The sequence below is a fragment of the Sander lucioperca genome, chromosome 9, assembly GCF_008315115.2.
Source record: "Sander lucioperca isolate FBNREF2018 chromosome 9, SLUC_FBN_1.2, whole genome shotgun sequence".
NCBI classification, from domain to species: Eukaryota; Metazoa; Chordata; class Actinopteri; order Perciformes; family Percidae; genus Sander; species Sander lucioperca.
The window spans coordinates 41,491,133-41,510,061 of NC_050181.1; the positions used below are offsets into that span (position 1 = coordinate 41,491,133).

An 18,929-nucleotide genomic window follows, 5' to 3' on the forward strand; every position below is an offset into this window, starting at 1 on the left:
TAAAGTAGTACTGTACTGTGTACTTCTGACCATTATTTACTATTTGCTAGTGTTTGCTGTCAGTCAGAACTCGACCGCTATCTGCGACAACATACCGGGCTGGAAAAAGACATGAGCAGGCAGCTAAGACACTTCTGTGAAAGGGTAAAGAGTGTCATTTCACTTTAAAAAAAAGTGATGATCAGAGGGGATTTGGTATTTCCCCCTGTGAGTGTGATCATGGACACACCTCCAACACAGCTGTGAATCATCATGGGATCATGATTTGTATTTTAGTACTGTGCACTATGTCGCTTTACTGTTACGTCTTTTGAGAAAGGTCCCTAATAAACCAAATGCAGAAGTGAAAAGTGTGTGCGGGAATTTTATTTTATTTCTTTTTGAAATGGATCTCCGGGGGATTTAATTCCCCGCACCACAAAGAATACCAAGCCAGTGGTGTGCGTGTTGTTGACTATTCATCCATTACATTTCACTCCTTAAAAAACATCTTTGGCAGAGTGTACTAGACAGACACCAGTTTATTTAGTAGTTTAGCTAACAAAACTCGTTCACAATATATATATAAAATAAAATCTAAAAATGAGAAGCCAGCTAATAGCTCTGTGAAGACTGGGTGCAGGGAGATATTAGTGAAGGGACATTTTATGTTTTAAAGGGGTCATAGTTGCAATGGCATGCTCTTAAAGTAGGTTTATGGTCGCTGTGGTGTTCCCAGCGTGAGGTACGCAAACCATAAAATGACGTCACCGTGTCTGTCGTTTCCAGCGCGAAGGCTCCGCAAGTTGTCTCGCTGAACTTCGTTGTAATAGGAAGGTCGAGAACGACAATGGAGCCTTCGTTGCCTCCGACCGCGCTTTCGAACGACCAATAACCAATAACAGAATGCTAACGGTGGCAGTGTCTAGGGGTATTCTATCAATAATCCTTGATCATTCCTAAATCTGGCTGCTTAAAGTAAAGATAATTGAATGCATTTTGGGGAGATTTTTATATTGCAGCAGCGCTAAGCATTTAACAGTGGCAATGCGCCACCGTAAAATGCATATTGGGGAAACACTACAGCATCTTCTGCTTAAAAGAAAATCAACATTTGTTGATGGTGATACGACTGCTGGTGAGAGATGTGGTGGCTGTACGATTGGGCATCGAGAACCGATTCCTACTTGGAAAAATTACGATTCCAGTGGAATCGTTTCTTTATTGGAATCGTTTGGAATCGTTTGGAGGATTTGGTTTCAAATCTGATCATGGGTTCCAAATTTAAAATGCCCAAGTCTTGGTTTCCGTAGTGGCCAGGCGCTTGTTGTGTTGCAGGCATGGAGCACAGTAAGCGGCGCTCTAGTGTGGCTTTATTTTAAGTTGAAAAAGCCCGGTAAAACTGCAGCCCACCATTGAATCAAAATAAAACTTTCCTTTTATTTGTGAAATAAGCAAGTGACCCATTTCAACTCCACCCCTCAAAGAATCGGAATCGAGAATCGATAAGAACCGGAATCGAAAGGAAGAATCGCAATTGGAATCAGAATTGGTAAAATCCAAACGATGCCCAACCCTAGGTGGCTGACAATATTAGGTACCTCAGCTGAAATATAGACGTTTGTTTGCTATACTATCACACTAGAAAGTTGACCTTTAATGCAGTCAGGGACTGATTTGCATTTACACAAGCAGCTGATCTTAACGCACTCCTGCCTTTTAGTAGAGCTCTGCCAAAGGTGAAAATGACCACAGTTTGATATATGTACTTCTCTTGCATCAGACAAAGTCATGAGAGCCTCTTGATAATAAACAAACAGTAAAAAGTGTGCGCAGACTAAGGAAGTACTGTCTCAAATATGTCAGAACCAGGTGGTCAATGCACAGAGGCAAACAAAACAAAAAGCATTCTGAAAATTGCATTTGTCCAGTATTTTGAGCTTTCCATGACATTTCTTATACTCTTTACAAGATAACCCTTGACTTCAAGACATCATGGAAGGGTTAAAGGCAGATTCTGTGTCTCTCTTCAATACCAGATGTGACAAACAAATGTATCCAACAGTGCAAATTGGGCTGGCCGCACATTTGTTCAACTGTCTCATTCACATGAATACTGATCGTTTAGCACCTCGTCAATGCCTAAGCACCCTGTGATTCTAGTCAGTGCCATGTCCTCCAGTCGGTTTCGCTCGATCTCCTTTTATATTCAAATCACAATCATGCAAATAAGTGCAATCAGAAAACTCTTTAAATCACTCTTTTAGATGAGCCGCTCCTGATACTGTTTCCCCAGACTTTCCCCAGCCAATAATCAAGCCTCAGTTATTCAAACTGGCACACGTAATCTCCCTTGCCCCACCTATGCAGAGTTTAGTAAACATGTCTGTCTGCTGTGACTGAATCCACTCGGCTATTATGGAACAAAAAGCCCACCGGATCCCCCCAAAAACAGGCAGCTCAAAGCTCCCTTTATGAGTGGGCTGTGAGGTGAGAGTAATAGGCCTAAAGACAGTGTAGACCGTGGCTTCTCAACCTGCTACCACTGGGGCCACATACCAAAGGATCCCATTGGGCATGGACTGAATAAATCCCCCTCCACGGCTGATTAATTGAAACCAAAGGATGGGGTGTCAGGAGGAGGAGAGAGGAGGAGGAGAAGGAGAGAAAGTCGAGCCCTGTCAGATGAAGGGTGGGATAGATGGCCGCCCAGAAGCTAGGGGTCACATACAGGTTACATCAATCCATACATTGAGAAAGTCACTCAGCAAGTCAGTGGTCTCCAGTTCACAATAAAATACTTAACAATGCTCTCCTGCAGACTGGCCTGCATTCTATCAAAGTGTTGGTTGTGGCCATCCTCTGAAATTACGCAACCACCGTATTCAACAACACCGTGTTTCAACCGCAGGAACTTTCCCTCGGAACTAGGAACCTTTTTTTAGGAACTCGTTTCCACTGCAGAGACCAGGGTCTAAATTAAGTTCTGGGGGCTTTATTTCACCCCATTAAAAAATTCCTGATCAGAGGGTAATATCTTCTGAAAGTAAAGGAACCTACGGGTTGGGGTTTGCAGGGATGACCGTTGCTAACAAACACAGCACGGCTGCTTGAACTCGCCATTGTTTCATTCATAAAACAAGAAAGTAGCCTACTCTCACATGGATTTATGACCATTTAAGGATAAAGGTAGAACATTTGTAGTAAATGTTTCATTCATACTATTCACATCACAGCGTAGGAAAGCACATTGCTTTCGCCAGATGAGCGAGAACTTTGTTTGGCTCATTTTCTGTAACCAATCTAGCATAAAAGCATTATGACTGGAATTAGCCAGCTAGCTAACTAGCCAGCCGTCCCCAGGGGGCTACTCAGTCTGTCTGCTTCACCACCACAGGGAGACTTCTTTGCAAAGAAAATTGATGACAGCCCGGAAGATAGACAATCTGGTTAGCCATCTCCCATTGTCTGTTGTCATCCTGGTGAGGAGTGAAGCAGTAGGCTCTGTTCTGCCGCTGACAAATTTGGACAAACACTGTTTTGTCGTATGTATCATAGCAACTGTTTGGCCAAAACACAGAAGACACGTGAGGAGACGCCAGAATCGGGCTTCGTTGCCACTAGGTGTCTGTCTGCTTGGTGTGTCCACCTTTAGCTTATTTCAAACATGTGGGAAATGTTTTGAAGTTTGTACCCAAGGCATAATACCAGATAGTCACGTCAGCCCTATTCTGCAGCTGAGGTCCTGTACACACCTGCCATTAAAATGCAATCTTGATGACCACAAGCGGACAGCCCCATGTTACACTGATAACACATTGAGATTCAATTATCCAAAGGAATGTTCTGGAGATCATAGATGCATCCACACATCCCAAACATAGTCTATATTATAAGCAACTTAGCATCTACTCTTTCTCCGTTGCTCTGTATTAGTACTGTATGTTTGCCAACTCTGTTTCCAACATTTTGGTCTTATGTTGAGTTTTAAATGATAGTTTTATGTAGTATGCAAATAACTTTCTCTATGTTTTGCAATAATTCAGATGGACAGTTGGGAGGCCAGTTTGTAATTAAGAAGCACAAATGTAAAAGAAGATTTAGCGGGTTAAATGAAATCCTATGGGAACTTTTGGGGATTTCCTCCTCTGTGTCCCCCCTTTTGGGACAATATGTCTGACTCCAAATAAAAGACCTATATATCCCTGTGCAGTCATAAAATTGGAATTGCATTGATCCTAAGCAAGAGCCAAATAAGATGATAACATGTGCAATAAGCATTCACCAAAACACACTTGGTCTCTTATGGAAACCTATTACATTGTTATTATATTTATCTGCAAATAGTAAGAACATTATTCTACAGAACATATATAATCTGCAAATAATCTCTATATTATATTTGTTATATTTTATTTTTAAGTATTAAAGGTCTATCTATATTCTCTATAAATGGAAGATGATGCAACAGATTTTAAAGAAACCTTTGCTTATTTTTGGTCCATGGTAAACATTATAGGACATTAGTTACTACAATCTCTACACTACACTTCACCTGTAGACACCTCCGCTGTGTCATCCAGCTCCTTACCTTGACATCATTTTCCATGATGAGGAACTTGATGCAAGCACAGCAAATAGTCCCAATGGCCTGATGACCAACTTCTCTATCTCCGCGACACTTATAGCACAAGCCTTACCAGGCTGGAATCCTCAAATACCCTCCCTGGGGGGAGAAGGAAGTGGGGTAGTTGCCTGAAGGAAGAATGGAGGTAGGGCCAAAAAGGGCAAGGAAGGCTGGGTGTGGCTAGGGCAAAGAGGGTGGGCATTTGATGTCAGACATCAGACGTCAACAGGGATTGAAACGTGTCTGCACTAACAAAGATGTGTGTGTGTGACTTTCTACATGTGCATATGGGTGTGGACACATTTATTCATTTATGAGTGATAGATTATCCTACTTATGTCTGTATGTGTATGTATATGTGCAGTGTTCCCCATTAGAATTTTTCCAGCAGTGGTGCTGAAGTGAATTTTGTTTTGCACCACCAGAAGATATACAGCACGTTTGCTGACACAAGAAGTTATATCGTCGTTATAACGTCGAATTACATAAGGCTTCAAGACTTCTTGCTTCTCATGTCTTCCAATTTCACATTTTATATACAGGAGACAAAATACCCACCTCCCCTCCTCCTTTATTTTATCCAACTAACCTTCATCGTGGCTGTCGTCCTGTCTTTTCCTTACCAACCAGTTAACCAAATTCATCTGAGAATTCAAAAAAATATAATTAAAAAAATCCAAAAATGACTCAAATTCAAATATTTCTATTCAAATAATAAATAGGCTACACAAGTTAAAAGAACATTTTCATTTGTGTGTTAAAAAATTTCGATATTATTGAGAATTATTATTATGAGAAATTAGTGGAGATTATTGATGTGATGGAGAAGCCAAGTCCAACATTGACTAATGTTTAGTTTTGCTAATTATTACATTCATTGACAAATCACGAATTTGATCCAATATTTGCTACTGACATTTCAACCCCAGGACCATTACCAATACGAGTCAATGTTCCACATTGTCTCTACATCTTCGCTAGGAAGGTAGAGACCGACAGCTGAGACTTCGATGCCACCAACTGCGCTTTCAAGAGACAAACCAATAACAGGCTGCTAAACGGTGCCAATGTCTTGATTGTCCCCTGACTCTGGCTGCTTAAAGTAGAGATAGCAAGTTTAATGCGTTTGGGGAGATTTTTTATATAGCAGCGGCGCTGCGCTGCACTTGAACGCATATAGGGGAAACACTGATGTGTACTTGTGGAAGTCGTTTTGAATTAAAGTGTCAGTGGCTGAATGAAATGTAATGTAATGGTGATGGTGCAGTGGATATGACACATGCCTTTGGTGTGAGAGACCCAGGTTCAACTCCCACTGCGATACATCAACCAATGTGTCCCTGAGCAAAACACTTAACTCCTAGTTGCTCCAGAGGTGTGCGACCTCTGACATATATAGCAATTGTAAGTCGCTTTGGATAAAAGCTAAATGATATGTAATGTAATGTGCAGGTGCCATAATCTAATATTATTTTGAGAAAGATAATCACAGATTCCACCATTGTCACTGGATTTTCAGTCCTGTCTGCGTATGTCAACTACACGCAAGATACATGTAAATACCATGGATCTATTATTATATTTTTGGTAACCTCTTTAATTCTACACAGAGGACCAATCTGTTTTGACAGTTTCTTTTACTGTCCATTGTCTGTAAGCGTAGGATGACAGCACCCTGTCAAAGCATTGTGAAGACAATCTCTCAATCCCTTTTAGAAATAGGCTGTTCTCTAATAAAACAATGGGACTACATGAGCACGAGTGAACAAAAGAAATGGGACGAGACAGACTGAAATAGAGACGGATACTGAGAGCTCTATAAGAGAAAGACAGAGCGACAGGAAGGGGAATAGAAAAAGAGTTAGAGACAGAGGGACAAGGGGCAGTGAAGGCTGATGAGTGAAGACAGGCAGGCAGGTCTAGCTGAAGCCGCTGCAGCGGTGTGCTCCGTCCCACCCCCACCCCTCTACCCCTACAACCTCCCTCGCTTGTTCACTCATTTGCTTAACAAGTTCATTTGTGCGTAGGCCTTCATCGGGTATGGCTGTCAAGTGATGCGCGAGACTGGCCTGCGGAACTGTTGGCACTCGCAAGCTGTTCACCTGCATCCCTCTCACCCCCACACACCCTCCCACTCATGCACACATGAACAACTAGAGACACACACACACACACACACACACACACACACACACACACACAGACAGACACAAATGGTGCGTGAATACTGCGTTCAAGCTGCAACATTTCCACGATATCAGATGTGGAGCTGAAATTAAAATGTATTATGTTTTGTTTTTTTTTATTGTAGAGCTGAAATGTTTGGCTGATTAATAGATGAGTTGATAAAAAACAAATTGAACCAGCAACTACTTTTGTGATCAATTGATAGTCCAAGTCTTTTATCAAGCAAAACATTTTCCGGTTCCAGCTGAAATGTGAGGATTTGCTGCAGTTATTTAACTTATATAACCTCAATATATATGTTTTTTTTTTTTTAATTGTTGGTCAGACAAAATTAGAAAAATGAAGACGTCACATTGGCCATATTTTCTGTATGGTGGCCAGGAGGTGTCATGGAGAAAAACAAAACAAGTTTGTGTTCTCAGTTTAACATTATGTTATATAGTTTGCTTCCTCCTCTCTTGCAGGGGCAGCAAAAGCCTTTGGCCCAGCAGATTCAGTCAGTTTGAAGAAGGCGACAAAGAAGTTCTTTTTTTAAGTTCTCTAGAACCCTAAAGCTGAGTTTTTATGAACTGGATGACATCTGCAGTATCATCATCATCATCATCTTCAACTCGTTTATGGCAAAACAGTCTGTTATCCTATAACACATATTGAAGGGATCTTAAAGCTAACATAAACCCCCAATTATATGAAAATGTCTTGTATACAATCCGAGCAACCCTATAATGAGAGTGTGATGGGTACATGCAAAACATTTTTTTTTTACATTTAGTGTATCTGCAGTAAATTCAGAACAATATCAACTGCTGCTGGACATGGGTTTTATATCTGAAATGGAGATCTCGATCTCTCTCTCTCTCTCTCTCTCTCTCTCTCTCTCTCTAAAACATCATCTCTGTGGAATGGCCCTCAATCCTCGCACTGCAAGTGTGCTGCTACAACAAGAGTGTGCACAACACACATGAAGCCTCGACAAGCATTATCACCCCCACCCCCCCTCCCCTCGTTTGTCCCTGCTCAACACATACAGCCTCAATGAGCCTCATCATCAGCTCTTTCTTCCCTGGTTCTTGCTGCCTACAAATCCATGACAGAGCTGATGAATAAGCCTCATCAGCCTGTTTCCTCACCTCGTTTCAGAGCTTTGCTTAAACCTACTCTTCTTCCAAAAGTTTCACAGCTGCACTGCAATTGTGTGCAGGTTAGAACAGTGTATCACATTTACAGTAACTACCGTGTGTGGACTGTTGGGATAACGCTATCATTTACAAATGATTTAGGTTCTGCTCTGCACATAACACATGGTACATTTAGTGTTCAGTCTAACACTAGGAGTCTTTAAAAAAAACTGTCCCTGACTCATGCAGGTATAGGATGATGTGAGTGTATTCAGTTTTTTTTATAATTAACCCTAGTTACATAATGCTAAATTATAATATATACCATGCAATGTTTGAAATGCAAAAACTGATTCCCGATAACATTTAGCTAAATATGTCCAAGTACAGTAACAAACCCCAATGTTTTCATGTGTATATTTAAGATAGACATAATGTGATGTTAAAATCAGTGAGGTACGACAACAATGAAAAGGAAATTGCAGTTCATTCACCTCATCACCTCATCCAAGTTTCTCGGTCGTGTCTATATGGTAAACCAAGATTTGAGAAAGTCTTGCGAGACGCTTGAGGTTAGGCATTGACCTTGAATGGTTAAGGCTAGGATAGGTCGTCGGGAAAGAGAGTCTTGCAAGAGTTTTCATAAACCTACGGTTGCCATCTAGACAGGACCTTCTTCATCCATTAATGACCATGAGATGGAGAAGCCAAGTCCAACAAAATGGAGATCAGATACCAGGCAGCCAGTGCATAAATGAATAAACAAACCTGATACAGACAATCAAAAATGTTGATAATGCTGGAATCATTTACGCAGGGAGATAAATAACCAGTAGGGCTGGGCAACATGTCGATATTATATCAATATTGTGATGTGAGACTAAATATCGTCTTAGATTTTGGATATTGTATTGTATATTGTAATATAATCGTAATATGGTAAGTGTTGTCTTTTCTTTTAAAGGCTGCATTAGAGTAAAGTGATATAATTTTCTGAGACTGTTCTAGCTGTTGTATTGTTTGCCTTTACACACTTAGTCATTAAATCAACATTTCTAAAGATTGTTTATCAAAAATCTAATTGTGTAAATAATATTTTAATTTTAATATAAGTACCAATTGCCAATCCTACAATTTCGTCGCAATATCGACATTAAAGGATTTGGTCAAGAGTATCGTGATATTTGTTTTTCTCCATATCGCCCAGCACTAATAACCAGGTTCCAAAGCAATGTAAACATCACATCCCAAATATGATCAAAGCCAGGATATGTGTCTAGTGGTGTCATTGTGTCTTCAGACAACACAGGTAAAAAAATGCTAGAACTAGTTTCCAGCATTGACAGGAAGCCAACTTTCAGCCAAAACTCCCAAAATAACACCAAAATTGTGTCACAAATATGACTAGCAATATGGACCCACGTAATGGACTGCACATCTAATTCCATACAACCAAATGTAAAATAAAAAAAAAAGCTGAATAAATGAATAAAGACATATTCAACAAGCTCCAATCATGTATTGAAATCATTTCATTTCTCATGAGCAACTGTAATGCAGGATTTAATACGTTAATTAGCTGCAGGGTAACAGCAAAGTCAATGCAGAACATTAACAAATATATATCATGGAACAACTAGGCCTATTCCACACGTATTTTTTAAAAATGGCTTTTTTTCTTCGTTTGTTCAAAAAAAAAAAAAAATCCTGTCACAGTGCATGTGAAGCAAGCCAACAGGCGGCTATATAACACCAGTTGCACAAAGAAGAAAAAGATATTGACCAATCAGAAGAAAAAACATAAAGACTACCCTTTAGAATATGGGCAACGTCAGTGAATATGCCTAACTTGGAAAAGGAGTAGTCTCCCACACAATCTGACATCCAAAAAAACAGGCTTAACACAATGGAAATATTTAAAATCAGACGAATGAAAATGTGCATTTTAACAATGAAGAGTGGGTCAGTTAGTCAGCCAGTTAGTAGGACATTTGCTGTTACTTTTGGGGAATGCTTTTAAATGAATTTCCCCAAACAAACAAAGAAGGTGTTAAGTGCACAAAAAGCAACATTTATTTTCATAAATATTTATAATCTTAGAAATGTAGTTTTTATATTTCATAAGCTATTTTTAGAATTTCAAAGGAGAGAATGACGGGACAGGACATTCTTCTATGCTTTTTTGCCACATGCAGATTCAAAACCTAGGTCTAACTTTCTTAATGGGGTGAATCTTTAATGTGGATTTTAAATTTCAAACTAAATTAAGTCATATTAATCAGGAAGACACAGCAGCAGTGCAGCGTTTTTAAAACTGACTGTGGTCACAACAACAATAGTCTCGCATTGCCAGATCTATCTCCACAGCGCTGCGGAGGAAGGTCTGGCCCTTCCACACAACATTCCTGGATGAGAGAAAAATGTGCTCTGGTTTATTTGCATTTCTTTAAACCAATCACAATCGTCTTGGGCGGCGCTAAGCTCTGGATGCAGCAACGGTGCCTCTGCAAAATAGCCTCCGGAAGGAACTTGTTTTGGTTGAACATGTGCACGTGGGGAGGCGAGCTCTGGAATTAAAATGGCTGTCGAGTGTGAAAAAAAGATAAAATGCAAGATAAAATATAATCTAATTGTCGACCGGAGTTTAGAATGCCAAAACAAAAGAAAGCGGAAGTTGAGGGACATCCGGTCATAAATGAGGGACATCCGGCCGAAACGAAACTAACCCTTAAATGAAACATGGTCGACATAGACTACAACAAGAACAACCTGCACATCAGTCGATATAAATAAGGTAGGTGGGGTGACAATGACCTTCCATACTAATATCCCACAGTGCCAGTACTGCACTTTAGCACATCACTAGCCTGGATTGGCTTCCAGCCATTTCACACGGTGGGCAGATCTGAACTCACCACAATGGTCCATTTAGTTCCGGTTTGTAATGAAGAGTTCCAGGAACTGGAATAAATGGGTAACCACATCACTGCGGTACAGTCAAAAGTCAAGGGCCCAAAAACGTGTTTCCACTGCATGGTAAGGCTCTGCTCGACTTTTTCGGTATCAGTACTTTTCTCTGTACGTTTTTAACTGCAGATAGTACCTCCTCAGTGTCGGCTGACTGCCTTAGCGATGGTGTGTGAAACTGCCAGGATTTCATCTTCAACAAAAGGAATATCTACACTTTGTCAATTGTATGGCATAGTGTATGGCGGAGTGTACTGTGTAGTGTACGCATGTAGTAGTGTACACTGTAGTTTTGCTGGCATTTATTAAAATCAGTTTTTTGTTTGAATTGCATATAGCAATTCAGCACTTTGATTATCTTGGTGCAAATGCCTGGCATGAAGGCAAATCTCACCTCAACTGCTCTTTGGGAACCCATATGGGTTTTTCAGAAGTAAACATCTATCATAGCTGTTGGTTTCTTTCTTTCTTTCTTTCTTTCTGTCTGTGTCTGTTTTATTAGTATACAGTTATACCGTTTTTTTTCTGTTGGCCTTTTGGCATCTATTCACATCAAAACCTATGGCCAAAGGCTTGGAAAATGCTGCCCTATGTCCCTGGAGGCTTCAGGCAGTTCACCTTTGTCATGACCCTAACATTCTTCTATATGGTTTTTGCCTGAGGAGTGAAATTCTAGCTGGGCTACTAACCAGTGTGCCACCTACCCATATATGTATGTTACTCACAACCCTTAGTTTATTAAGGGATGATACCTTTATTTTTTCTCTTTCCATATATATACACCTACATTTTGGGTGTTTAAAAATGATGGCCTCTTTCTAAAACGAAGCATGTTAACCCAGTAACTGTTGATAAGAACAAATCAAAGAATATCCTTTAAACTTTAGATAGCCTCAGAGTGAATAAGCAGTTGGAGCTGCTTCTACTCTGTTGTGAAAAGGGACATGGGGTTGTAATGTATGACTAACCTATATTTTGTCATGTTGTATAACTTGTTTTGTCCTTCATGTTGAACCACCTCAAGGTCTGACTCCTTTAACCCCCGACTGCCTCTCCTCGCTGAAATCCTGTTACTTTTAGCGCCCCCCTGGTGAGAAACACATTCTGAGAGAGATGACTCCACAGTTTCTTATTTCACTTCAGTTATTTAGCTTCTTTTTATTAATTTAATTCAAAAATAGATACCATCAAAATACATTTTAAAGTTTTCCCAACACTACATTTTCAGACAGACAATCTACAAAGAAGGGGATATCATTTTCAAAATCCAAGACCTAAAAAACTTCCATTCACAAAAACTAGTAGAGTAGGGGGAGTTATTTTGGGCGTCCAGTGTTTCGGAAGTAAAACATCCTGATCATTTTCTGCGTAGACAATGTTAGTTAACTGGCAGTTGGAGCACTTCTAAGGCTAGCAGTAATATAATAAACTACTGGCTGAATTGTCAGTACAAAAAAATGAGCAGCTAAATTAGAAAATATCTGGTTCTTTGATAAAACGTCAAAGAAGAAGCCTGTGTACATAAATGCCACAAGGAATAGATTGATGAGTTGAGTTGTAAGCAATACGCTTTTTTTGCTTTTTTGCCAGCAGCGTTAGCTCAGCATATAAACGGATTTAAAAAAACAAAACAACAATAACTTGTCAATTAGTGAGATTTAGAGGTGCTGGTTGGCTGATTGGGCTAGCTGTTTCCCCCTGTTTGCAGTCTTTATGATAAGCTAAGCTAAAGACTGCAGGCTTTAGCCTTTTATTGAACAGACCGATATGAAAGTGGTATTGAAATTTTTATCTAACTCTCAGTAAGAAAGTCAATGTGTGTGTCTCCCCAACTTTCAAGCTTTTCATTAAGGAGCTTCAACTGATTCATTTTCTGGCTCAGTTTTTGATTGACTTGGAAACTAAGACAGGGTGTTTTGTTCCCATTGCAGCAACAATGACTTCTGAATTTACTACAGCCCAGATTTTGCACTTCCGAAAGGGTTCCTCTCCATAGCAACCGTATTTAAGGCTCACAGGTTTTGTAGTATTTAGAGCATTCTACCATATCAAACGGACTAACAAAACACAATTTCTTAAAAACTAAGTTAAAATGATTCAAACTGATGGCCATAATATAAGCCTATAGCATCATTTAATTATCCAGGAGGATTACTATGTTCCTAGTCACTTCTGGAATGAGTAGCTCCTCCAACTTCACAACTCTAACACAAATGTCAAATAGCTCCTTCAGTTTTTAGCCCATCAAACATTTTGACTTGCATATTCACATCCATATCTGCATATGGGTGGTCAGTAACATTTGACCTCCAATCCTTAAGTCCTCCCATCAGATATCCAACTCTCCTCTCCGCAAGCCAGCCTGCTAGTCAGCTATTCATTCACCTCTCCAGCCAGCTATTATCCATCAAGCTTGTAACTATCCGTCCCCCCAATCATGCATGTAAAGTCAGTTTGCCGTGTTGTATGACTGGGTGCCTCTGCAAGACAGCTGTGAGCCCGGAAGCCTAACTTAGTGAAGTCAGAGGGAGACCGAAGGTTAGAGCCCCCACAGGGAGATGGGCAAGGGGCACACACATACACAAACGCACACAAACACATACACTCTCTATATTTATTCCTGCCTCTCTTTTCCACATGTGTCTGTTCCCTCGCTGGCTAAGCCTCGGTGCAGTGAGTAAACACAGATACTTTGTACTTCCGCTCCATAAACTGCAACACCTGCCACTAGATGGGCAGAGTTTGTGTGTGTGTGTGTGTGTGTGTGTGTGTGTGTATATATATATATATATATATATATATATATGTGTGTGTGTGTGTGTGTGTGTGTGCGCGCCCCTGCTGGCTTCCTACACTAGATGTAATGTACTGAACTGTGCATTAGCAGCTACCATAACATTATATATGGATTCATGGATGTTTCCCAGTCATTTCTACATTTCTATTTCAATTCTATTTCCTGATAACGTGTATTTTTAATACCCCAAAGGAAACAGTGCATGATTTATTTATTATGTTTAAACTACCAGGGGTTATTTAAATCATCATCACCCTGCTAAATCTACACTGAAACCGTGACAGCCTGCAGGGCAGACTGCTAAATATGTCTACGTAGGAGACATAAACAGAAAAGGTAGGTGTTGGAGTGCAACAGCGCTGTGGATGAATGCCTCTACAGCGGAAACATTTGTACTTTTCTACACAACAGGCCTCATTAGCTTCTTGGCAAGGCACCCTATGATCCAGAAAATCTGCTTAAATACAAAGCAAAAATGTGGGTCAGTCTGTTAAAACCTTTCGTTTTCTGCGATTTATGACCATTTCAGACTAGTAGTGTCAAGAATAAAAAATAAGACAAGTATTAGTTTATTTATTGTCAAGCTTAATTGTCTCATAGTGTATGAAGATTGCATTTAAATGTGCAGTTACCATGAAAACAACTTGAAATACTCAAAAAAGATAATAAAATAATAAAATATTGCATAATTTACTGAAACCAATGAAGTTAATGAATTAACTTAGCCATCCCACTCAGTGCGGTTTGTCTTCGCATTCTCTTCCCACCCTCCCTTCCCATTTGGTACTTCGACTTCTCGCCTACCTCATCCCTTCATCCTCCTCTTCCCTCCAACCCTCATCCCTTTATCCATTCACCCTCATCCCTCCTACCCTCTTCCCTTCCTACTCAGTGAAGTGCAGTCTTCTCTCATTTCTCATTCTAGGTAACGGGGGAGGGGGGGGTTGAAATCAGCTCGGTTGAAAGCACCTGAGACGGAACCCCCATGCTGAGTCTCACTCCACCCGGTCTCCAGTACATCCTCCCAAACCAACCAACCAGACGACATCTCTTTTCAATCTCACCCACCATCCAAATCAATTCCTATGCTGTTAACATTTAATATAATCAAGCATTAATTACATCTTTAAATTACATATTGTTGTGGTGTGGTCCTTGCTAGTGAACATTAAGTCAAAGCAATGACTTGCTGTTGTCTGGATATGGAAATGGTATCCGATCTGATCTTTTCTTTCAGTAAATTGATGTCAAAGGCAATCACCAGCACTTACTTAGCAATTAGCAGATCCATCTGAACTCCTTATTACTCCAATTATTAGTCATGCATGCCTTGAATGCACACATGACCTCAGACTACTAAAAGGATGTGACCCATGTAATGACGGAACAGGGCTTTGATCGGAGCTGGGCATTTTTTTATTTAATTTCTATTGCAGTCACAAAAACAACTTTTGAGACAGGATATTAAGATTTTAGAAGTAAGAAAAGTATTGGTGGATAGTGACAGAGATAGAAAAATCTTTGGGTGGAGTGGAAGGTGGGGCACAAATGGCATCCAGAGTATGCTGGGCGCCCACATGTGCAAAGTGAAAAGAAACAAACACAAACACGATTTTTGAAACGTATTATGATTACATAGTGATATATGTTTATTAGTATTATTACTATTATTATTGGGAAGTTCCACGACCAAGTAAAAATCAACTAAAAAACATTCTTGTTCCTTTAAAAAAAAAACTAAACTTGCAAGTTAAGGAAATATTAAAACAGGCATTGAAAAGTGGCAAAATTGAACAGCAATTTAAAGGGACAGTTTTTTTTTATTAATTCTTATTAATAATAATAATAATCAACTTACAGTGCAGCAGCAATTAACCATGTGTTGGAAAAAAACAGTTGACGTCATTTTACAGGTTTAGCTTTTAATACTGCCCCAGTTATGGCATGTCTCTTCAGGTCTGTGAAAAAGATTTTTTTCCTGCTGAGATGCATCCTTACAACAAATTAAGTGGAAAAGTACCTCACTGACACAACTGATTTGTGCAAATGGGATGGGTCATTACTTTTCGAATCTTCGAATAGTCACTCAATAAATTATGAATAAACTGTTTTTGAGGTGAGCGGGGTGGAGGGAACGAACAACTCAGTGCGTGTGTTGCAAGGGAAGTTCTTTAAAGAATGACCGCATAGTTCCCAGTGAAAATCAAATAGTACTTTTGCTTGAAATGCCAACCCTAGTGCAAAGCAATTTGTATTTCAAGTACTTAATTGCCAATAATAAAACCTCAGGTGATAATGAGGACATTACAACTTGACAGAAATATTCATTCAGGGAAGAGTGATTGTCAAAGAACAGACTGCTTCAAAACTCATAGCACGAATCAATGTTTTGTGGTTTGTGGTATAACATACATGTGTTCTCTGAACAAAATACACTAAAATGTCTCTTTTTGAAATCATTTCTAAGTTTTGAAATAATATAGTTCAACAAGAATTATTAATACACTTTCGGATCTGATCTAACCAAAGAAAGGAAAAGAAAGAAATGTATTTTTTTTTTTAAATATTTATAATAAGAGACAGTGTGGAGTACAGCGATCCTGTGAAGTTCACCAGAAAACCTGTAGTAGGTTTTTGACAAGAACAGCCATAAATCCCTAGTCAAGAATTATGGACAAATATGCACATGCATCCACTGCTTGTAATGATGTAGTGTCTACCCAGTCCTGTCAGTCAAAGCTTTTGTGAGAAATGTGGTTTGTGTGTTAACAAATCTAAATGGACCAGAATCAGCGGATTAGCATGGGTTTTCAGTTGCACACGCACACACACACACATACTTGGCAGCTCTAAATATCTTCAACCTTCCACCCACAATCTATTCCCGAATTTTGTGTGTTAGCAATTCGAGCAGCTGTTGTGTTGGCGTGTGCGTTGTGTGTACCTAAAACTTGTGTGCCTATGCTTGTGTGTGTGTGTGTGTGTGTGTGTGTGTGTGTGTGTGTGTGTGTGTGTGTGTGTGTGTCCGTGTGTGTATTTGCCTAAAGAACTATAGCAAGCTGACTCAGCCTCGACAGTAGCAATCGGAAACAGGAGACAAGGACTTGGCTAACAACATAAGCCAGTAACAAGGTCGGATGCACATACACACACAGACAAAGACACACACACACTTTTTGTCTTTACCTGCCTAAATAAAAATAACTATCTATTATCTTAAACAGATCACATTTAATTGTTTTGAAATGTTTCAAAGTAAGTCTACAGTTACAAAAAGAGAGCCGGGCGAAGAATGGATGTGCCAAAGTGTGCGATTAAAGCGGCTTGTGGAGGAGGGGGAAATAAATTTTCGCCTTTTTCTGAACACTTTTGCTTTTCTACTCTGTCACTCTCTTTCACACACGGCGGACCAGCCCACTTCCTTACCAACCCCATCTCTCACAGCGCTGCCCGGACTTCCCACTGCAATTACTTATAAAAACTTTTCAGGGCCGCCACACGTGGTCGGGTTTTTAAAGAGCTGCGTCCCCCTCCTCACGTGGTGCGGGGGGTATTGAGTCGTCACAGAACCCCTGAATGATCACCGAAAAATAAGGCGGCGTAGACAATAGCTCGTCTTGATGAATTCAATTCTTTCAGGACCCTGTACCGTTGTCCAGGCAGCTCCGGGCAAAACAATCGTTGCTTTGATAGTCCAAGAAACACACACTCACTCGGTTGCTCTTAGAAACTTCCTCTAACTACTTCCGAATTAGGATCTAAAGATAATATACATCTGACCGGAACTTGGGATAGATTCAGGTTTTTGTTTTTTTTTATTCCTAGAAGTCTCGGTTCAAAGTCTTCTAACAAGATGTTTCCTGCTGCTTAAGCCGGTGTGAGGCACAACTAATAAAGAAGAAATATCAGCATGCTCACTGCTGATGCCAGTAAAAAATACAAGAACAGAAAAACAATACGAGAGCTTAAACTGACCTGGTCTGTGGTGGAAGCGGCAATGGTGTTAGTCTCGGACATGATTTGACGCTGTGACCCAGTGGTGCTTCTCTGCTGGCCACTGTAGGCTCCTTCATTCACACCTTGCCTTTCAGTTCCGCAGCGAAAGAGGGGGGAGAAAACACAGTACACCCTCCCTTTTGCCCTGGCTTGATTAATGCCTGAATTACTTTCACCTCATTTCATCTGATGGAGCTCTGCTTCCTCTCCGCCTCTCTTGCTCATTCGGCATGGTAGCCCACTCTCTCTTCCCTCTCTCTCTCTCCCCCCCCCCTCCCTTCCTTCTGTGATTCCAGCTCTGCCTCCCCTCCATCCCTCCCTGCCTCCTTTGCGCTCTTACTTTTTACTCACCCCTCCCACCCTTCCTCCTCTCACTCTTTTACTTTCTCTTTCTACCTCCTTTTTTCTGTCGTATTTCACCATTCCAGGAATATGTGTCCCCCCACCCCCCTCCCCCCTTTTCCCAACTCCCACCACCTCCCAAATAAAAAAAAGAAGAAACACAGGAGAGATCCACAGTCTTTTTCCTCTACCTCCACAATGAATGGCTCGTTGTCACTCCAGCACCTAGGCTGAATACAGAGCAAGTAAGCGGGAGAGAGGAGAACCGATGGTGGGGGTTGTGGTGAAGGGGACAGGGGGGTGTTGAACTTCTAGTTAAGATGGCTGGAGTAAAGTAGGGGGAGGTCTGGAGCACCCATGCACTTCAGCCAAGCTCTCTCTCTCCCTCACTCTTTCTCCCAACAGATTAACGCGAGGAGACAAAAAAGTGAGGAGCCTGCACGCCTTCCACTGGACTCCCCTGTCCCCCCCCACTCTCTCTCTGTCTCTCTTATTTCTTCCATTTGTTTTCAGAGGCAGCTGCTGCAACTCTGCAGACCACCAACAACTTCCCTTTCAGCGGCACTTGACTCTTCCAAATCCTTGTCCGTCTCTACACCCTGACATTGCCAATGCCCCCCCCCCCCAACCGACCTCTGCCGTGTCACACCGAGAGGCCAGCCGAGCCAAATCCCTCTTCCTTTGCCTCGTTCGCGACATGTTCACAGAGTTACACCCTTTTAAATTCAAGCGCTTCCCTCCTGAGCCTCTATTTTGTTGCGCACATTGTTGTGCCTGTTTGCCATATGGCTAATGGCTACCCACAACAAAAAGAGCGAGGAGAAAGCGAGGAAGTCAAGTCAAGTCAATTGTGACTATATGAGAGGAAAAAGAAAGTGAGTGTATGAGAGAAAAAGGTAAAAGTGCATCCACAATA

General features: G+C 40.7%; 1 protein-coding gene across 3 annotated transcripts in view; it reads right to left on the reverse strand.

Annotated features, from left to right (window-relative positions):
* Positions 1-18,929, reverse strand: part of slc6a9 (solute carrier family 6 member 9) — an 81,488-nt gene that overhangs the window by 37,763 nt on the left and 24,796 nt on the right. The window contains exon 1 of one of the 3 annotated variants that reach the window (XM_031311172.2): positions 17,651-17,913. The exons of the other annotated variants lie outside the window; for them this stretch is intronic. Within the exon in view, the coding sequence (XP_031167032.1) occupies positions 17,651-17,692 (42 nt within the window). The 5' untranslated portion in view covers positions 17,693-17,913. Of the gene's footprint in view, positions 1-17,650; positions 17,914-18,929 lie in introns of those variants that run through there. 3 annotated transcript variants of the gene reach the window in all.